This window comes from Procambarus clarkii, chromosome 31, assembly GCF_040958095.1.
Source record: "Procambarus clarkii isolate CNS0578487 chromosome 31, FALCON_Pclarkii_2.0, whole genome shotgun sequence".
NCBI classification, from domain to species: Eukaryota; Metazoa; Arthropoda; class Malacostraca; order Decapoda; family Cambaridae; genus Procambarus; species Procambarus clarkii.
The window spans coordinates 38,060,591-38,083,551 of record NC_091180.1 but is presented as its reverse complement, the minus strand read 5'-3'; the positions used below and the strand labels follow the sequence as shown (position 1 = coordinate 38,083,551).

At 41.9% G+C, this 22,961-nt stretch overlaps 1 protein-coding gene across 2 annotated transcripts in view; it reads right to left on the bottom strand.

Annotated features, from left to right (window-relative positions):
- LOC123749131 (probable cytochrome P450 49a1) overlaps positions 1-22,961 on the bottom strand; it is a 457,485-nt gene that overhangs the window by 22,067 nt on the left and 412,457 nt on the right. For both annotated transcript variants that reach the window (XM_069334715.1, XM_069334714.1), the window contains exon 8: positions 15,381-15,550. In XM_069334715.1, coding sequence (XP_069190816.1) covers positions 15,381-15,550 — 170 coding nt within the window. The remainder of the gene's footprint in view (positions 1-15,380; positions 15,551-22,961) is intronic.

Genomic DNA, 22,961 nt, shown 5'->3' with positions numbered 1-22,961 from the left:
GAATGATATTATGACGGGAAATGGGAACAAACCCATTATGAATGATATTATGACGGGAAATGGGAACAAACCCATTATTTGCATTAGTGCAGGGGTTAATGATGTTGGGCGAGTTAGGAGTGAGGAACTAATACAGAGATTCAGGACAGCTATTGAATTAGTTAGGAGCAAGGGAGGAATCCCGATCATATGTGGCATCTATGGAAGAAATGAAATGTATGCTCGTGATGGGGTGCATCTATCGAGAGCTGGGGTTGTTGCTGTTGCGAACTCGCTAGAAGAAGTGGTTAGAGGTGTTTGTTTGGGTTTAAACTGTTAGTAGATAGAGGTATGGGAATTGATTTGGAGGAAGGAGGTAATAAAAGTATGTGTTTGTGGGAGAAAGGAATTGGCAAAACGATCAGGGAAAGAGAAGGTCCGCAAAATAACAATTCACTTAGGGTATATTACACTAACAGTAGAAGTCTAAGAAATAAAATTAACGAATTAAATGCTCTTGTCTGCACAGAAAAAATAGATATTATTGCACTTACCGAAACGTGGATGAATGTAGAAAATAGAGAACTATTAGCTGAATATCAAATATATGGATTTAAACTATTTCACACAGATAGATATATTAGACGAGGAGGTGGAGTAGCCATATATGTTAGGGACAATTTGAAATGTAGTCTCAAAGAGGGAATCAAAACAGAGCCACACACAGAAACTATTTGGATTGAATTAAACGAAAAAGCTAATAATATTATAATAGGAGTAATATATAGGCCACCAAATTTAGACAGAATGGAAGCAAAGCATCTATGGGATGAAATATCTAGAGCATCTAGATCTAACAGTATTTATGTCATGGGTGACTTTAATTTTAGCGGAATAAACTGGTTGAACAAAACAGGGAATAGTGAAGCAGAAGATTTTCTAGAATTAATTGAGGATTGCTTTCTTACGCAACACATTAAGGAACCAACACGGGATAATAATATTTTAGATTTAGTGTTAACTAACAGGGAAACGCAAATTAATGACATCGAAATAGGGAGTGAGCTAGGGAGCAGTGATCACAAAGAAATCAGATTTAGCATAGAATGGAATAGACCAGTAGGAGAAAATTCTGTTAAAGTGCCAGATTTTCGAAAAGCTGATTTTAATAGCCTAAGAAATTTTTTGGGTCAAATTGATTGGAAAGGCTTGGGTATGGGGTGTGGGCCGGTCTTGGAGCGAGACATGAACCCAGCGATAGGTGACTTAAATGGGGATTTCGATGTGGATTCAATATATAACTTATTTAAGAATATTCTAAACAAAGCACAGGAACGTAGTATACCATACAAATTGAATAGATCGTATACTAATGACCCAAAGTGGATAACAAAGAATTTGAAGAACCTTATAGGTAAAAAGAGAGCTTGGTACAAAAGGATTAAAAATGGGGAGGTCACTTTAGAACAGGAATTCGTACAACTGGTTAGAAATGTTAAAAAAGAGATAAGGAAAGCAAAAAGGAACTATGAAGTTCGCATAGCAGGGCAAGCAAAGACAAATCCTAAAGGGTTTTTTCAGTTATATCGTACTAAGACTAGGGAAAGGATAGGTCCATTAAAAACTGAGACAGGTCAAATAACAGATAGTGATGAAGAGATGAGTAGTATTTTTAATAAATATTTTGTATCTGTATTTACTAAAGAGGAACTTAACAATATGCCTTCAGCCGAACAAGTCTATGTGGGTGGGGACGAGGACAGGTTGACGAGTTTAGCAGTTACCAGGGAGGATGTTCTTAAACAAATAGTAAAACTCAAACCAAACAAATCCCCAGGGCCGGATGAAGTGTTTGCTAGGGTGCTTAAAGAATGCAAAGAGGAGCTTTGTGACCCACTGTCAACCATATTTAATAAATCAATAGAGTCAGGCAGAGTGCCAGAGTTTTGGAAAGTTGCTAATGTGATACCAGTTTTTAAGAAAGGAGATAGATCACTTGCGTCTAACTATCGACCAATTAGCCTAACGTCTATTGTGGGAAAGTTACTCGAATCTATAATAGCAAATAAAATTCGTCTTCATCTTGAAAAACATAAATTAATAATTGAGTCGCAACATGGTTTTATAAATGGCCGTTCATGTTTAACAAATTTGTTATCTTTTTATTCTAGCATTGTTGAGGCAGTTGATAGTGGTAAGGATTGCGATGTTGTATACCTTGACTTTAGCAAAGCTTTTGATACAGTGCCACATGAAAGACTGATTAAAAAAATAGAGTCTCATGGTATTGGGGGTGCTATATTAAGCTGGATTAGGGCATGGCTATACCAAAGGAAACAGAGAGTTAGTATAAATGGAATCAAGTCAGAGTGGGAAAATGTTGTAAGTGGAGTGCCTCAAGGCTCTGTCCTGGGACCTCTGTTGTTTATAATATATATAAATGATTTAGATTCAGGTTTGAGTAGCAACATTTGCAAATTTGCCGATGATACGAAAATCGGTAGGGAAATTAATTCGGAGGAGGACTCACTATCACTTCAAGTTGATCTAGATAGGGTTTTGAAATGGTCAAAGGATTGGCAGATGCAGTTTAATGCTGATAAATGTAAAGTTCTGAGGTTAGGTAATGATGATAGAGTTACAAGATACGAGCTAGATGGTGTTGTGATTGCGAAGTCGGATTGCGAAAGGGATCTGGGAGTTATGATTAGTAAGAATTTAAAACAAAAGGATCAATGCATAAATGTTCGTAATAAGGCAAATCGGACACTTGGATTTATTAATCGCAGCGTTAGTAACAAGACACCTGGTGTGGTTCTCAAGCTATATCTTGCTCTAGTTAGGCCCCATTTAGATTATGCAGTTCAGTTTTGGTCGCCATATTATAGAATGGATATAAATTCACTTGAACGTGTCCAGCGTAGGATGACTAAGTTAATTCCCCAAATTAGAAATCTTTCATATGAAGAAAGATTAACAAAGCTTAAGTTGCATTCACTGGAAAGGCGAAGAGTTAGGGGTGACATGATAGAGGTTTACAAGTGGATGAATGGACATAACCGGGGGGATATTAATAGGGTATTAAAAGTATCAACACAGGACAGAACACGAAACAATGGAAATAAATTGGATAAGTTTAGATTTAGGAAAGACTTGGGTAAATACTGGTTCAGTAACAGGGTTGTTGATTTGTGGAACCAATTGCCGCGTAACATTGTGGAGGTGGGGTCCCTCGATTGTTTCAAGCACGGGTTGGACAAGTATATGAGTGGGATTGGGTGGTTATAGAATAGGAGCTGCCTCGTATGGGCCAATAGGCCTTCTGCAGTTACCTTTGTTCTTATGTTCTTATGTTCTTATTAATATCCCCCCGGTTATGTCCATTCATCCACTTGTAAACCTCTATCATGTCACCCCTAACTCTTCGCCTTTCCAGTGAATGCAACTTAAGCTTTGTTAATCTTTCTTCATATGAAAGATTTCTAATTTGGGGAATTAACTTAGTCATCCTACGCTGGACACGTTCAAGTGAATTTATATCCATTCTATAATATGGCGACCAAAACTGAACTGCATAATCTAAATGGGGCCTAACTAGAGCAAGATATAGCTTGAGAACCACACCAGGTGTCTTGTTACTAACGCTGCGATTAATAAATCCAAGTGTCCGATTTGCCTTATTACGAACATTTATGCATTGATCCTTTTGTTTTAAATTCTTACTAATCATAACTCCCAGATCCCTTTCGCAATCCGACTTCGCAATCACAACACCATCTAGCTCGTATCTTGTAACTCTATCATCATTACCTAACCTCAGAACTTTACATTTATCAGCATTAAACTGCATCTGCCAATCCTTTGACCATTTCAAAACCCTATCTAGATCAACTTGAAGTGATAGTGAGTCCTCCTCCGAATTAATTTCCCTACCGATTTTCGTATCATCGGCAAATTTGCAAATGTTGCTACTCAAACCTGAATCTAAATCATTTATATATATTATAAACAACAGAGGTCCCAGGACAGAGCCTTGAGGCACTCCACTTACAACATTTTCCCACTCTGACTTGATTCCATTTATACTAACTCTCTGTTTCCTTTGGTATAGCCATGCCCTAATCCAGCTTAATATAGCACCCCCAATACCATGAGACTCTATTTTTTTAATCAGTCTTTCATGTGGCACTGTATCAAAAGCTTTGCTAAAGTCAAGGTATACAACATCGCAATCCTTACCACTATCAACTGCCTCAACAATGCTAGAATAAAAAGATAACAAATTTGTTAAACATGAACGGCCATTTATAAAACCATGTTGCGACTCAATTATTAATTTATGTTTTTCAAGATGAAGACGAATTTTATTTGCTATTATAGATTCGAGTAACTTTCCCACAATAGACGTTAGGCTAATTGGTCGATAGTTAGACGCAAGTGATCTATCTCCTTTCTTAAAAACTGGTATCACATTAGCAACTTTCCAAAACTCTGGCACTCTGCCTGACTCTATTGATTTATTAAATATGGTTGACAGTGGGTCACAAAGCTCCTCTTTGCATTCTTTAAGCACCCTAGCAAACACTTCATCCGGCCCTGGGGATTTGTTTGGTTTGAGTTTTACTATTTGTTTAAGAACATCCTCCCTGGTAACTGCTAAACTCGTCAACCTGTCCTCGTCCCCACCCACATAGACTTGTTCGGCTGAAGGCATATTGTTAAGTTCCTCTTTAGTAAATACAGATACAAAATATTTATTAAAAATACTACTCATCTCTTCATCACTATCTGTTATTTGACCTGTCTCAGTTTTTAATGGACCTATCCTTTCCCTAGTCTTAGTACGATATAACTGAAAAAACCCTTTAGGATTTGTCTTTGCTTGCCCTGCTATGCGAACTTCATAGTTTCTTTTTGCTTTCCTTATCTCTTTTTTAACATTTCTAACCAGTTGTACGAATTCCTGTTCTAAAGTGACCTCCCCATTTTTAATCCTTTTGTACCAAGCTCTCTTTTTACCTATAAGGTTCTTCAAATTCTTTGTTATCCACTTTGGGTCATTAGTATACGATCTATTCAATTTGTATGGTATACTACGTTCCTGTGCTTTGTTTAGAATATTCTTAAATAAGTTATATATTGAATCCACATCGAAATCCCCATTTAAGTCACCTATCGCTGGGTTCATGTCTCGCTCCAAGACCGGCCCACACCCCATACCCAAGCCTTTCCAATCAATTTGACCCAAAAAAATTCTTAGGCTATTAAAATCAGCTTTTCGAAAATCTGGCACTTTAACAGAATTTTCTCCTACTGGTCTATTCCATTCTATGCTAAATCTGATTTAAGAACATAAGAACATAAGAACAAAGGTAACTGCAGAAGGCCTATTGGCCCATACGAGGCAGCTCCTATTCTATAACCACCCAATCCCACTCATATACTTGTCCAACCCGTGCTTGAAACAATCGAGGGACCCCACCTCCACAATGTTACGCGGCAATTGGTTCCACAAATCAACAACCCTGTTACTGAACCAGTATTTACCCAAGTCTTTCCTAAATCTAAACTTATCCAATTTATATCCATTGTTTCGTGTTCTGTCCTGTGTTGATACTTTTAATACCCTATTAATATCCCCCCGGTTATGTCCATTCATCCACTTGTAAACCTCTATCATGTCACCCCTAACTCTTCGCCTTTCCAGTGAATGCAACTTAAGCTTTGTTAATCTTTCTTCATATGAAAGATTTCTAATTTGGGGAATTAACTTAGTCATCCTGCGCTGGACACGTTCAAGTGAATTTATATCCATTCTATAATATGGCGACCAAAACTGAACTGCATAATCTAAATGGGGCCTAACTAGAGCAAGATATAGCTTGAGAACCACACCAGGTGTCTTGTTACTAACGCTGCGATTAATAAATCCAAGTGTCCGATTTGCCTTATTACGAACATTTATGCATTGATCCTTTTGTTTTAAATTCTTACTAATCATAACTCCCAGATCCCTTTCGCAATCCGACTTCGCAATCACAACACCATCTAGCTCGTATCTTGTAACTCTATCATCATTACCTAACCTCAGAACTTTACATTTATCAGCATTAAACTGCATCTGCCAATCCTTTGACCATTTCAAAACCCTATCTAGATCAACTTGAAGTGATAGTGAGTCCTCCTCCGAATTAATTTCCCTACCGATTTTCGTATCATCGGCAAATTTGCAAATGTTGCTACTCAAACCTGAATCTAAATCATTTATATATATTATAAACAACAGAGGTCCCAGGACAGAGCCTTGAGGCACTCCACTTACAACATTTTCCCACTCTGACTTCATTCCATTTATACTAACTCTCTGTTTCCTTTGGTATAGCCATGCCCTAATCCAGCTTAATATAGCACCCCCAATACCATGAGACTCTATTTTTTTAATCAGTCTTTCATGTGGCACTGTATCAAAAGCTTTGCTAAAGTCAAGGTATACAACATCGCAATCCTTACCACTATCAACTGCCTCAACAATGCTAGAATAAAAAGATAACAAATTTGTTAAACATGAACGGCCATTTATAAAACCATGTTGCGACTCAATTATTAATTTATGTTTTTCAAGATGAAGACGAATTTTATTTGCTATTATAGATTCGAGTAACTTTCCCACAATAGACGTTAGGCTAATTGGTCGATAGTTAGACGCAAGTGATCTATCTCCTTTCTTAAAAACTGGTATCACATTAGCAACTTTCCAAAACTCTGGCACTCTGCCTGACTCTATTGATTTATTAAATATGGTTGACAGTGGGTCACAAAGCTCCTCTTTGCATTCTTTAAGCACCCTAGCAAACACTTCATCCGGCCCTGGGGATTTGTTTGGTTTGAGTTTTACTATTTGTTTAAGAACATCCTCCCTGGTAACTGCTAAACTCGTCAACCTGTCCTCGTCCCCACCCACATAGACTTGTTCGGCTGAAGGCATATTGTTAAGTTCCTCTTTAGTAAATACAGATACAAAATATTTATTAAAAATACTACTCATCTCTTCATCACTATCTGTTATTTGACCTGTCTCAGTTTTTAATGGACCTATCCTTTCCCTAGTCTTAGTACGATATAACTGAAAAAACCCTTTAGGATTTGTCTTTGCTTGCCCTGCTATGCGAACTTCATAGTTTCTTTTTGCTTTCCTTATCTCTTTTTTAACATTTCTAACCAGTTGTACGAATTCCTGTTCTAAAGTGACCTCCCCATTTTTAATCCTTTTGTACCAAGCTCTCTTTTTACCTATAAGGTTCTTCAAATTCTTTGTTATCCACTTTGGGTCATTAGTATACGATCTATTCAATTTGTATGGTATACTACGTTCCTGTGCTTTGTTTAGAATATTCTTAAATAAGTTATATATTGAATCCACATCGAAATCCCCATTTAAGTCACCTATCGCTGGGTTCATGTCTCGCTCCAAGACCGGCCCACACCCCATACCCAAGCCTTTCCAATCAATTTGACCCAAAAAATTTCTTAGGCTATTAAAATCAGCTTTTCGAAAATCTGGCACTTTAACAGAATTTTCTCCTACTGGTCTATTCCATTCTATGCTAAATCTGATTTCTTTGTGATCACTGCTCCCTAGCTCACTCCCTATTTCGATGTCATTAATTTGCGTTTCCCTGTTAGTTAACACTAAATCTAAAATATTATTTTCCCGTGTTGGTTCCTTAATGTGTTGCGTAAGAAAGCAATCGTCAATTAATTCTAGAAAATCTTCTGCTTCACTATTCCCTGTTTTGTTCAACCAGTTTATTCCGCTAAAATTAAAGTCACCCATGACATAAATACTGTTAGATCTAGATGCTCTAGATATTTCATCCCATAGATGCTTTGCTTCCATTCTGTCTAAATTTGGTGGCCTATATATTACTCCTATTATAATATTATTAGCTTTTTCGTTTAATTCAATCCAAATAGTTTCTGTGTGTGGCTCTGTTTTGATTCCCTCTTTGAGACTACATTTCAAATTGTCCCTAACATATATGGCTACTCCACCTCCTCGTCTAATATATCTATCTGTGTGAAATAGTTTAAATCCATATATTTGATATTCAGCTAATAGTTCTCTATTTTCTACATTCATCCACGTTTCGGTAAGTGCAATAATATCTATTTTTTCTGTGCAGACAAGAGCATTTAATTCGTTAATTTTATTTCTTAGACTTCTACTGTTAGTGTAATATACCCTAAGTGAATTGTTATTTTGCGGACCTTCTCTTTCCCTGATCGTTTTGCCAATTCCTTTCTCCCACAAACACATACTTTTATTACCTCCTTCCTCCAGATCAATTCCCATACCTCTAAATCATACCAGTGATTTCTTTGTGATCACTGCTCCCTAGCTCACTCCCTATTTCGATGTCATTAATTTGCGTTTCCCTGTTAGTTAACACTAAATCTAAAATATTATTTTCCCGTGTTGGTTCCTTAATGTGTTGCGTAAGAAAGCAATCGTCAATTAATTCTAGAAAATCTTCTGCTTCACTATTCCCCGTTTTGTTCAACCAGTTTATTCCGCTAAAATTAAAGTCACCCATGACATAAATACTGTTAGATCTAGATGCTCTAGATATTTCATCCCATAGATGCTTTGCTTCCATTCTGTCTAAATTTGGTGGCCTATATATTACTCCTATTATAATATTATTAGCTTTTTCGTTTAATTCAATCCAAATAGTTTCTGTGTGTGGCTCTGTTTTGATTCCCTCTTTGAGACTACATTTCAAATTGTCCCTAACATATATGGCTACTCCACCTCCTCGTCTAATATATCTATCTGTGTGAAATAGTTTAAATCCATATATTTGATATTCAGCTAATAGTTCTCTATTTTCTACATTCATCCACGTTTCGGTAAGTGCAATAATATCTATTTTTTCTGTGCAGACAAGAGCATTTAATTCGTTAATTTTATTTCTTAGACTTCTACTGTTAGTGTAATATACCCTAAGTGAATTGTTATTTTGCGGACCTTCTCTTTCCCTGATCGTTTTGCCAATTCCTTTCTCCCACAAACACATACTTTTATTACCTCCTTCCTCCAAATCAATTCCCATACCTCTATCTACTAACAGTTTAAACCCAAACAAACACCTCTAACCACTTCTTCTAGCGAGTTCGCAACAGCAACAACCCCAGCTCTCGATAGATGCACCCCATCACGAGCATACATTTCATTTCTTCCATAGAAGTGTTCCCAGTTGTCTATGAAAGATATTGCATTTGATTTGCAATATCTTTCCAGCCGGCAATTGACACCAAGTGCCCTCGATATCCATTCATTTCCCACTCCCTTTCTTGGAAGAATGCCACATATGATCGGGATTCCTCCCTTGCTCCTAACTAACTCTATGGCTGTTTTATACCTCTGAATCAGTTCCTCACTCCTGACTCGACCAACATCATTTCCTCCCACGCTAATGCAAATAATGGGATTGTTCCCATTACCAGCCATAATATCATTCATGTTGTTTATAATATCACCAATGCCAGCTCCGGGATAGCAAACCCTTAACCTGTTACCCCTATCTCTAGCACAAAACGTTCTATCCAAATACCTTATCTGGGAATCTCCCACAACTAATGTTTGCTTAGGTACTTCCTTTACTTTCTGAGGGGCCTGCGCTTCCTTTCTCTTCGTTGCTTTCCCTTTTGCGCGATCCACAGTCTCTCCACAGCACTCGTCCTCCAAAACGTCAAATGAATTTGAAGTTGCTATGGCGTTTGAAGGCGGCTTTATCAAAGTCTTCTTAAGGCCCCTGTCTTTCGCAACTCTCCAAGACGAGGTCCCTTTACTGCTGGTCTCCTCCTTCGTTACTTCTCGTTGTTTTTTAAGCTGACGCACCTCCTCCCGCAGAGAGTCCAACTCTGTCCTCAGGGCTAAATCCTAAAGATTTTTTTCAGTTATATCGTACTAAGACTAGGGAAAGGATAGGTCTATTAAAAACTGAGACAGGTCAGATAACAGATAGTGATGAAGAGATGAGTAGTATTTTTAATAAATATTTTGTATCTGTATTTACTAAAGAGGAACTTAACAATATGCCTTCAGCCGAACAAGTCTATGTGGGTGGGGACGAGGACAGGTTGACGAGTTTAGCAGTTACCAGGGAGGATGTTCTTAAACAAATAGTAAAACTCAAACCAAACAAATCCCCAGGGCCGGATGAAGTGTTTGCCAGGGTGCTTAAAGAATGCAAAGAGGAGCTTTGTGACCCACTGTCAACCATATATAATAAATCAATAGAGTCAGGCAGAGTGCCAGAGTTTTGGAAAGTTGCTAATGTGATACCAGTTTTTAAGAAAGGAAATAGATCACTTGCGTCTAACTATCGACCAATTAGCCTAACGTCTATTGTGGGAAAGTTACTCGAATCTATAATAGCAAATAAAATTCGTCTTCATCTTGAAAAACATAAATTAATAATTGAGTCGCAACATGGTTTTGAAATGGTCAAAGGATTGGCAGATGCAGTTTAATGCTGATAAATGTAAAGTTCTGAGGTTAGGTAATGATGATAGAGTTACAAGATACGAGCTAGATGGTGTTGTGATTGCGAAGTCGGATTGCGAAAGGGATCTGGGAGTTATGATTAGTAAGAATTTAAAACAAAAGGATCAATGCATAAATGTTCGTAATAAGGCAAATCGGACACTTGGATTTATTAATCGCAGCGTTAGTAACAAGACACCTGGTGTGGTTCTCAAGCTATATCTTGCTCTAGTTAGGCCCCATTTAGATTATGCAGTTCAGTTTTGGTCGCCATATTATAGAATGGATATAAATTCACTTGAACGTGTCCAGCGTAGGATGACTAAGTTAATTCCCCAAATTAGAAATCTTTCATATGAAGAAAGATTAACAAAGCTTAAGTTGCATTCACTGGAAAGGCGAAGAGTTAGGGGTGACATGATAGAGGTTTACAAGTGGATGAATGGACATAACCGGGGGGATATTAATAGGGTATTAAAAGTATCAACACAGGACAGAACACGAAACAATGGATATAAATTGGATAAGTTTAGATTTAGGAAAGACTTGGGTAAATACTGGTTCAGTAACAGGGTTGTTGATTTGTGGAACCAATTGCCGCGTAACATTGTGGAGGTGGGGTCCCTCGATTGTTTCAAGCACGGGTTGGACAAGTATATGAGTGGGATTGGGTGGTTATAGAATAGGAGCTGCCTCGTATGGGCCAATAGGCCTTCTGCAGTTACCTTTGTTCTTATGTTCTTATGGTTTTATAAATGGCCGTTCATGTTTAACAAATTTGTTATCTTTTTATTCTAGCATAGTTGAGGCAGTTGATTTTGGTAAGGATTGTGATGTTGTGTACCTTGACTTTAGCAAAGCTTTTGATACAGTGCCATATGAAAGACTGATTAAAAAGATAGAGTCTCATGGTATTGGGGGTGCTATATTAAGCTGGATTAGAGCATGGCTATACCAAAGGAAACAAAGAGTTAGTATAAATGGAATCAAGTCAGAGTGGGAAAATGTTGTAAGTGGAGTGCCTCAAGGCTCTGTCCTGGGACCTTTGTTGTTTATAATATATATAAATGATTTAGATTCAGGTTTGAGTAGCAACATTTGCAAATTTGCCGATGATACGAAAATCGGTAGGGAAATTAATTCGGAGGAAGACTCACTATCACTTCAAGTTGATCTAGATAGGGTTTTGAAATGGTCAAAGGATTGGCAGATGCAGTTTAATGCTGATAAATGTAAAGTTCTGAGGCTAGGTAATGATGATAGAGTTACAAGATACGAGCTAGATGGTGTTGAGATTGCGAAGTCGGATTGCGAAAGGGATCTGGGAGTTATGATTAGTAAGAATTTAAAACAAAAGGATCAATGCATAAATGTTCGTAATAAGGAAAATCGGACACTTGGATTTATTAATCGCAGCATTAGTAACAAGACACCTGGTGTGGTTCTCATTCTATATCTTGCTCTAGTTAGGCCCTATTTAGATTATGCAGTTCAGTTTTGGTCGCCATATTATGGAATGGATATAAATTCACTTGAACGTGTCCAGCGTAGGATGACTAAGTTAATTCCCCAAATTAGAAATCTTTCATATAAAGAAAGATTAACAAAGCTTAAGTTGCATTCACTGGAAAGGCGAAGAGTTAGGGGTGACATGATAGAGGTTTACAAGTGGGTGAATGGACATAACAAAGGGGATATTAATAGGGTATTAAAAGTATCAACACAAGACAGAACACGAAACAATGGGTATAAATTGGATAAGTTTAGATTTAGGAAAGACTTGGGTAAATACTGGTTCAGTAACAGGGTTGTTGATTTGTGGAACCAATTACTGCGTAACGTGCTGGAGGTGGGGTCCCTCGATTGTTTTAAGCGCAGGTTGGACAAGTATATGAGTGGGATTGGGTGGTTATAAATAGGAGCTGCCTCATATGGGCCAATAGGCCTTCTGCAGTTGCCTTTGTTCTTATGTTCTTATGACACTGGGATTTATTAATCGAAGCGTTAGTAACAAGACACCTGGTGTGGTTCTTAAGCTGTATCTTGCTCTGGTTAGGCCCCATTTAGATCATGCAGTACAATTTTGGTCGCCGTATTATAGAATGGATATAAATTCACTTGAACGTGTCCAACGTAGGATGAGTAAGTTAATTCCCCAAATTCGAAATCTTTCATATGAAGAAAGATTAACAAAGCTTAAGTTGCATTCACTGGAAAGGCGAAGAGTTAGGGATGACATGATAGAGGTTTACAAGTGGATGAATGGACATAACAGGGGGGATATTAATAGGGTATTAAAAATATCAACACAAGACAGAACACGAAACAATGGGTATAAATTGGTTAAGTTTAGATTTAGGACAGACTTGGGTAAATACTGGTTCAGTAACAGGGTTGTTGATTTGTGGAACCAATTGCCGCGTAACGTGGTGGATGTGGGGTCCTTCGATTGTTTCAAGTGCGGGTTGGACAAGTATATGAGTGGGATTGGGTGGTTATAGATAGGAGCTGCCTCGTATGGGCCAATAGGCCTTCTGCAGTTACCTTTGTTCTTATGTTCTTATGTTTCAATGGGGCTGTCCCAACTGGATTGTTTTTTGGCTTTCGGCATGGCTGGTCTGAGTGCTGGGTCTGCCATGGCACCCCATTTCGTGTCGCATTCCATGAAGTGGGGGTCCTGTATCCCCGCTACATCACTCAGGGAGTCAGGTAGAATTTCCTTAACCAGGTCATCTGATGTTGAGAAGGAAGACAGGAAGGCTGGGACAGCAATTTGGGTAGCAGTGCGGACACCCAAGCCACCGAGCCTAACAGGAAGAGTGGATTGTTTCCACTGGCATTCGTTGAGGGAGAGGTTAACAACTTTTTCCAGCATGGTCTTCATTAAGAGTTAAATGCTTAAGCAGACACGACTTTCCCTACAAAAAAGGAATAATTTAAACAGGGAGATTGAAGAAATCGAGCTGAGACTGAAGCATTCCTATCAAATTGAAGATATGCAACTAGAACAGAAAGCAATAACAAAAAATAAAGAAAAATCCCAAAAGTTTCTTCACATATGCGAAATCAAAAGCAAAAACCACTGCCAGTATTGGACCTATTCGTACGAGTGAAATTTCATACACTGAGGATAACAAAGAAATTAGTGAAATCCTAATAATGTGAGATGAGGACTTGTTTAGCACTCCATTAAACAGCATGAATATGGAAGATTCGGACAACTTCCTTATGCGTAATATTTAAACCCCAGTAAATATAACTGATATCAACACGAGCATGGCCGATTTTAAACGAGAAATTGACATGCCCATGCCCATACATACCCATTCATGTCCATGCACTCATCCACGGGTCTAGTTTCATGGGATTCAATATTTATAAAGAAATGCAAAGTGCATGTTGCACAGTATAGTGTGGAGGTAGAGCTTGAACTCGGGGAAGATACCAGATGCGCTTAAATCAGCAGGTATAGCCCCTCTACACAGGGGAGGGGGCAAAGTAAGCAAAAGGCACATACCTGGGAAGGCTATGTAACACCATGTACTATGTAACACTATGTAGCAGGGAGCCGGTCGGCCGAGCGGACAGCACGCTGGACTTGTGATCCTGTGGTCCTGGGTTCGATCCCAGGCGCTGGAGAGAAACAATGGGCAGAGTTTCTTTCACCCTATGTCCCTGTTACCTAGCAGTAAAATAGGTACCTGGGTGTTAGTCAGCTGTCAAGGGCTGCTTCCTGGGGGTGGAGGCCTGGTCGAGGACCAGGCCGTGGGGACACTAAAGCCCCGAAATCATCTCAAGATAACCATCAAATGTGTGGAATAATCATAGGGCAGGATTAATCATAAAACAATAAGGAGCAGGGCGGCGCTCCATTAAGTGCCCGTGAGTTAAACGTGTATGGCCAATACGTAACCACGCCAGAGCCGTTTTCCAACGCCGGTTACGGTGGCAGGATGAAGGCCACGGGGACACATTACTCCTAAGAGCACACAATTTTTAACCAGTAACAGAAGACAAACGACCCTGCTAACGGGTAAGAATGGAGGAATGAATAACTGGGTAAAAGTCAGAATAAGGAATACCTTTACGGGAGATGGGACAGGTGCAGATAGCTTCCTTAGCGGCAGTGTCTGCACGCTCATTTAAGGACACACCTTAAGATACGGTTATACAGATTCAGTAAACACCAAAATGTGCATGGAGTTAGATGACAAAGCTTGTCATAATGAATATCATCTGAGCCCGCTACAATAGAATCGCGGAGAACCAGGGCAGATTGAAGTTTGGAGAGAGAGAAGGGATCGTTATAGGGAAGTCGGAGATGAGTGCGGAAATCTAAGGGATTCCCTTACTCGGTGCTCTCCGTCCATCACCCGGTGCTCTCCCTCCCTTACCCGGTGCTCTTCCTCCATTACTCGGTTCTCTCCCTCCATCACCAGGTGCTCTCCTTCCCTCACCCGGTACTCTCCCTTCCTGACTAGGTGCTCTCCTTCCCTTACTCAGTGCTCTCTCTCCCTTACTCGGTGCTCTAACCCCCCAATACAAGGTGCTCTCCCTCCATCACCCGGTGCTCTCCCTCCATCACCCGGTGCTCTCCCTCCCTTACTTGGTGCTCTCCCTCCCTTACTCGGTGCTCTCCCTCCATCACCAGGTGCTCTCCCTCCCTCACCCGGTGCTCTCCCTTCCAGACTAGGTGCTCTCCCTCCATTACTCGGTGCTCTCTCTCCCTTACTCGGTGCTCTAACCTCAAATACATGGTGCTCTCCCTCCTTTACTTGGTGCTCTCCTTCACTTATTTGGTGCTTTCCCTCCATCAACTGATGCGCTCTCTCCTTAGGTGGTACTCCCTTACCTCAGGGTTTCCCTGATGCAGGCTTTGGTGTAGGTGAGTCTGGCCATGTGGTGCGAAGTGAGGGGCTGGCGGCCGTCCCCCAGCACCTGGTCCAACTCCTGCTGTAGACGCGTCTGCTTCTCCGGGCTTCGGGCCAGGTTGTACATCGTAAACACCGCAGTCGACGATGTCTACAGAGAAAAGTTATAAGCAAAATTGTAAATAAATTGCTTTCATATATGTAATAATGGATATCAGTGTATAATGAAATCATATTACCGTAATGTATCAATGAGAAAATCAGTGGTAGCCATCCCAGCAAACATAAAACGTTGTTGCAACCTCCATTAACGTTTCCATAGGGTTGTGAGAAACAAAAGTTTCAAGTATGGGTCAACAGGCACATGAGCAACCTTTAACCCAAGATTGGTAAAAGAATTTCTTTATGTAATTTGGTAAAGTTGTCTTTTCTAACATTAGTTTCTCATTTATATGTTAAAAAAATATTGATTTCGTGTTTAAACATTAAATTTATATGCATTATGTATATAAATTGTGAATGTTGTTTCATAGCTATATGGAATATTCTTAAAACATTTAGTTATTCGTAGATTGGATTATATTTTTTGTGTGATATAGCTAATATATTAACTTATATAATATTATTTGTTCCCTTATACCTTAAAACTATTTTTCCTGTTTATATATTAAATTTGTGTCATTTTGTACATACATTAATATTAATAGTAAATGTTGTGTCTGAGTTGTATGAAAGGTGTGCAAAACATTTAATTTTATATATTATATATATATCTAATATTATATATTATTTTTTAATATGATTTTGCTAAACAAAATTCATAACACTATATGATAACTTATATAATAAATAATACTGTTTTCATGTTTGAAGTTATATATACGTACTTTAGGTGAAATAAATACATTGACATAAATTGGAAACATTTCATAGGTGTATGAAGGACGCATGTGACATTTAATCTAAACTTTTTATTGGAATACAAATATTAAATTAAGGTGCATCAAAATACCTCTTTATCACATGCATCTGTATTATAGCAGATTTTACATTAATTATCATTGATGCACAAATGAGTGAGTACAACTATATAAGTACAACTATATGAGTGCAATTAGGGGAGTACAAGTAGGTGAATACAACTACATGAATACAACTATAGGAGTACAAGAAGGTGACTAAAACTTAGTGAGCACTGCTAGGTGAACACAAGTAGGTGAGTACAACTAGGGGAGTACATGTAGTTGAGAACATCTAGGGGAGTACAATTTGGTAAGCATTGCTAGGTGAATACAACTAGGTGACAACAGTTACACGAGTACAACTCGATGATTACAAGTAGGTGAGCACAAATAGGTTAATACAACTTGGTGAGCACTGCTAGGTGAATCCAAGTAGGTGAGTACAACTAGGTTAGTATAACTTGGTGAGCACTGCTAGATGAGCACAGCTAGAGGAGTACAATTAGGTGAGTACAACTTGATGCACACAGCTAGGTGAATACAAGTAGGTCAGTACAACTAGATGAGTACAAGTAGGTGAGTAAATCTAGGTTAGCACAACTTGCTGACTTTCACCAAGAAGAGTAAGGGAACACATGATGACCACCTACAAAATTCTCAGGAGAATTGACAGGGTAGACAACGACAAACTCTTTAGCATGGGTGGAACACGAAAAAGGGGACATAGGTGGAATCTTAGTACCCATATGAGCCATAAAGACATTAGAAAGAAATTTTTCAGTGTCAGAGTAGTTAACAAATGGAATGCATCAAGCCGCAGTGTGATGGATGCATACTCCATACACAGTTTCAAATGTAGATTTGATAGAGACCAATAGGCTCAGGAATCTGTACACCAGTTGATTGACGATTGAGAGGCAGGACTGAAAAGCCAAAGCTCTACTCCCGCAAACACATCTATGTGAGTACAACTAGGTGAGTACACCCACACAACACCCACCCCAACACTACACCTACATCACACCCCACCCAACACTACACCCAACCCAACATCACCCACTCCACAGCAATCCCCGTACCCCGCAACACCTTTACCACCACCACACCTCCACCACACCTGCACCACGGCCACACCGTCACATCCACACCACTGTCAAACCGATACCACAGCCACACCACTGCCACACCCACACCATACCGACACCATACTGCTACACCCACACCATATCCTCACACCCACACCATACTGACACGCCATACTGCCACACCCACGGAATACTGCCTCACTATACTGCGACTCCCACGCCATACTGCCACACCCACGATATAATGCTACACTATACTGCCACACCTTCGCCATACTACCACACCTTACCGCCACACCCACGCAATACTGCCACACCCACACCACACCCACACCATACCGACACCATACTGCCACACCATTCCGTCACACCCACGCCATACTGCCACACCCATGCCATAATGCCACACCTTACTGCCACACCTTACCGCCACACCCATGCCATACTCCCACACCCACGCCATAGTGCCACGCCATACCGCCACACCCACGCCATACTGCCACACCTTACTGCCACACACACGCCATACTGCCACACCTTACTGCCACACCCACGCCATACAGCCACACCTTACCGCCACACCCACGCAATACAGCTACACCCACGCCATACAGCCACACCTTACCGCCACACCCACGCAATACAGCTACACCCACGCCATACTGCCACACCTTACCGCCACACCCACGCAATACAGCTACACCCACGCCATACTGCCACACCTTACTGCCACACCCACGCCATACTGCCACACCCACGCCATACTGCCACACCCACGCCATACTGCCACACCTTACTGCCACACCCACGCCATACCGCCACACCCACGCCATACTGCCACACCTTACTGCCACACCCACGCCATACTGCCACACCTTACTGCCACACCCACGCCATACTGCCACACCTTACCACCACACCCACGCCATACTGCCACACCTTACCACCACACCCACGCCATACAGCCACACCTTACCACCACACCCACGCCATACAGCCACACCTTACCGCCACACCCACGCAATGCAGCTACACCCACGTCATACTGCCACACCTTACTGCCACACCTTCACCATACTGCCACACCTTCGCCATACCGCCACACCTTCACCATACCGCCACACCTTCACCATGCCGCCACACCTTCACCATACCGCCACACCTTCACCATACCTCCACACCTTCGCCATACCTCCACACCTTTGCCATACTGCCACACCTTCGCCATACCGCCACACCTTCGCCATACCGCCACACCTTCGCCTTACCGCCACACCTTCACCATACCGCCACACCTTTGCCTTACCGCCACACCTTCGCCATACCGCCACACCTTCGCCATACCGCCACACCTTCGCCATACCGCCACACCTTCGCCATACCGCCACACCTTCGCCATACCGCCACACCTTCGCCATACCGCCACACCTTCGCTATACCGCCACACCTTTGCCATACCGCCACACCTTCGCCTTACCGCCACACCGTACTGTCTGTCGGAAATTTCCGACACCCCAAATACTAACCCGTAATACGATAAGATAAATTTATTGCGCTAGGAAATCAAATTTACTAACCCTACTAACAAGTAGAGTAGTGCAACCAAATTCTCACTAATATCAATGCCGTTGTTACATCAGCCTCTCAGTTTCCGTGAGAATTAACTATTTATATAAATCGAATTAAACCCAGTCTAACTTTTTTTTAGTTTACTAGGTAATATCGATTAAAAATTGATTTAATTCATTAGAGCAAATTATATCCCTGTTTCTAGATAAAGTTTTCCACAGATGCATTCCGCCGATTCCAGCTGGGTAAAAGTCACGAACGGAATATTATCTATATATTCGTTGTTAATCAAACGATACTTCGGTTCAATAATACACACAGCGAAAAGTCGTCTGTTGATACCTGGAGTGGGTTATTATGACTTTACATAACGTCGGCAATGCTGTAATCAGATAGTACTTATTGACACATTGTGTAAGTGGGACGAGGACAACAATGGGACCACCAGTCCCACGGAGGAACAACACCAAGACGATGGCTGCTGCTGACACAAGGACCATTAGGTTTCTCAGTTGGAACATTCCTATCATCAACAAAAGACTGAATGATCTAATTGCACATGTTACCAGTAACAACATAGATATAATTGCTATACAGGAGCCCTACACGTCCAACATGATAAACAAAACCCCACCAAAGATCAGAGGGTATGCATCCTATACTTACAGTAACGCCACAGGCTTATTAACATACATCAGAAGTGATTTACTGCACGTTCTTGTGAGCGCATCACACAATGTACACACACACAGTTCGCCCTGAGCAGCCGTGGCGTGCGGACGTGTGCCGTCCACTGTGACTGCTAGGGTTGTTTGCCAATTTGGTCACCAGGTGGTGGGGGCGTTTCTGCCCTCCCAGTGTTGTTGCCTGCCTGGCTGTGTGCTGACGTGGCAGTTCTGACATGGGGGGCCTTCCAATTCCTCCTGTTCTACGTGGGAATTCCGTGGGACTGGAGTTCTCATGTAAGGCTGGTTATCCAGCCGTTGAGTTGGTGATGTGCGACATGCTTCGTGTCCCGGTGGAGGCTGTCTACGGACTTGAGCTTGTTAAGGCCCACCGGGTGATTGTCAAGTTCGTGAGGGAAGAGGAGTATCGGGACTTTCTCCGTCGGTACGAAGGGCGTTCGTTGCAGTTGCCAAATGGCGCCGGCTCTGTTGTGGTCTCGGACCGCACTGGTGCCCTGACTTATGTCAGTGTGCACGGTGTGCCCCTGGAGTTCCCTGAAGACCTTCTCTGGCGCTTCTTTGGGAGGTATGGTGCTGTCATCAGTGTGCGGGTGAACTCGCTTTTATCGGGAAGTATGCTGGGAAACAGACGAACATCCGTACCTTAGGTATGCGCCTGCGGTCGGATATCCCATCTTCTGTCCGGCTGCTGGGTTACTACGTTCGGGTGTATTATGCCCGGCAGCCCCGTGCCTGTTTCCGTTGTGGCCAGTTAGGGCATCAGGCTGCCGGGTGCTCTGAGGCCCCTGCTGCACCTGTTAACTTGTTCCGAGAAGAGGATTTCCCGCCGCTCCCTCAGGGCGTGGATTCCCGGAGATGAAGAGGGGCAGGTCCCGTTCACTGCTGATGCGGCCCCCCCCCTGCGTCACCCGACTTGCCCCCGGTGGTTGTTGTCCCTCCTCCGGGTGTTCCAGTGGCTCCTGTTGCTGGTCAATTCGCTGTGCCAGTTGCTCCCGTGGGTCTTTCGGATGGTCTCTGCGAGTCGTCTACATCTTCCTCGTCTCCTGCTGCTGCGCCTGGCCCTGAGCCCTCGCCAGGTGTTACGGCTGTGCTGGGGGGGCTGCGGAGCATCCTGTAGTGTGCGACCCGGTTCCCCCTGTGGTTGAGGCTGCTGCCGTACTGTGACGGGCGTTGGTTCGCACGGTTTGTGAGGCCCGTGGTTCTGGATCCGCCTCCGGCAGTGAGGATGTGCGGCCGGTGCCCAAGCGTTCCAGGCGTTCTTCAACTGCTTGGGCTGATGTGGAGGACTTCGGCACAGGTGGAGCTTCGGGCGATGATGTGGCGGTTCCGGGTGCTTCGCGCTCTATGTCACTGGTGGTGGCTGACGTCCATGTGTCTGCTGTTGACAATGTTTGTACCTATGATTTACCTCCTGTTCTTTCTCCTGCAGAAGGTTCTCCGCAGTGGGGGGTGGTCGCTCCTACAGACGTGGATGGTGAGAGTTCTGGTGCGCGCTGAGGCATCAAGCTGGTACTGAAGAAGGAAGCCAAGCGTGGGGTCCCTGCAGATGCAACGTCCGGTGGTTGACGCGGGGCCCTGTGAGGCAGCCGAGGACGCTCCCAGTGCGCTGCCCATTGCCCGGCCTCGTGGGAAGGAGCCCCTCCCTCTCGTCTTGGCCTCCGGAGTGGCGCATGATGCTCAGCATCCTTTGCGGTTTGACATTGTTGACCACGTGCATCCTGTTCCGTTGTGCCCTTCTTCCATCTGGATACAGCGGGCTCGGTGTTTTGTTGTGGGTGTGCCGGAGTTAATGCCTGATCCTCGTACTGTTAATAATGAACCTGTTCCGGATGACGTCATGTTACTGTGGGAGGCGTATTGTGTTCGATTCCCGGTGGCGGAGTGGCCGGATAAGTATGAACAATTTAAGTAGTATGTGTGCTTGCTGTGACCTGTGGTTTGTTGCAATGTGGTGTACCTATTGTGCGCCCTTCAGGCCGGTGTTGTTTTTTTGTTGTATTTATTATATTTCCGTTACCCTTCTGTCCGGTGTTGTTGTGTTTCATTGTGTTTATGCTCATTGTTGTGTTTTTGTTGTCGGCCCTTCACGCCGGTATTTAGTGTATTTGTGTTACTTTGTATTAATTTGCTTTGTGCTTTTGTGTTTTTTTGTTGTCTGATTGTTTGTTATTGGTTTATTATTTTATTGTATTTATGCGCATGTTCGCATGTAAAAAAAAAAAAAAAAAAAATGTACACACACAATATCTTGAGGTTATCTTGAGATGATTTCGGGGCTTTTTAGTGTCCCCGCGGCCCGGTCCTCGACCAGGCCTCCACCCCCAGGAAGCAGCCCGCGACAGCTGACTAACTCCCAGGTACCTATTTACTGCTAGGTAACAGGGGCATTCATGGTGAAAGAAACTTTGCCCATTTGTTTCTGCCTCGTGCGGGAATTGAACTCGCGCCACAGAATTACGAGTCCTGCGCGCTATCCACCAGGCTACGAGGCCCCCAATACCATCATCCAGTACCATCACTTTCATGTACAAACTGCAGCAGGCCACTTCTCATTCCTCAATGTATATGCCAGAAGCCAGAAAGTCAATGTAGCATTGTTCCCGGATCTAGACAATCATGGGACAATATACATGGGAGATTTTAATGCTAGATATATTACGCTGGGAGACAGTACTAACAGCGATAATGGATGCAAATATATCAAATATGTTTATGACAACAGATTAACTGTGTATACTACGGTTACCCAAACTCATTTATTGGGAGGCAGACTTGATTATGTAATGGGTAGAAACCTTGTACAAGATAGGATGGAATGTTCGTTGGTAAATCACTTGGTTAGTGATCACTATGCAATTTCTGCTTCCTATGAGGTACAGTGTGATGTACCTAATAGACATCAGAGACGGAAAATGAATATTCCATATGGTTTGCATAACCACTTTATTATTTGTATGTCAAACTGGTATCAAGATTACACAATAACGAATGTAGAAGCCTTCTCCAGAGATCTCGTTGATACAATTACTACCAACTATGACACATGGGTGTGTTGGGGAACAAGCCGTAAGCCTAGCAGAAGTGGACAACACTTACCACCATCCAAGTGGTTCCTTGACCCTGTATTTGTTAAAGAACATGAACGAGTAAATCAGCTTGGAGATACATACAAACGAACCAAAGCACAAAGTGACTTGCATGCATTTCTTGTCGCAAATAGAGAGGTGAGAGACTTGAGCAACGTCATACGTAATAAACAT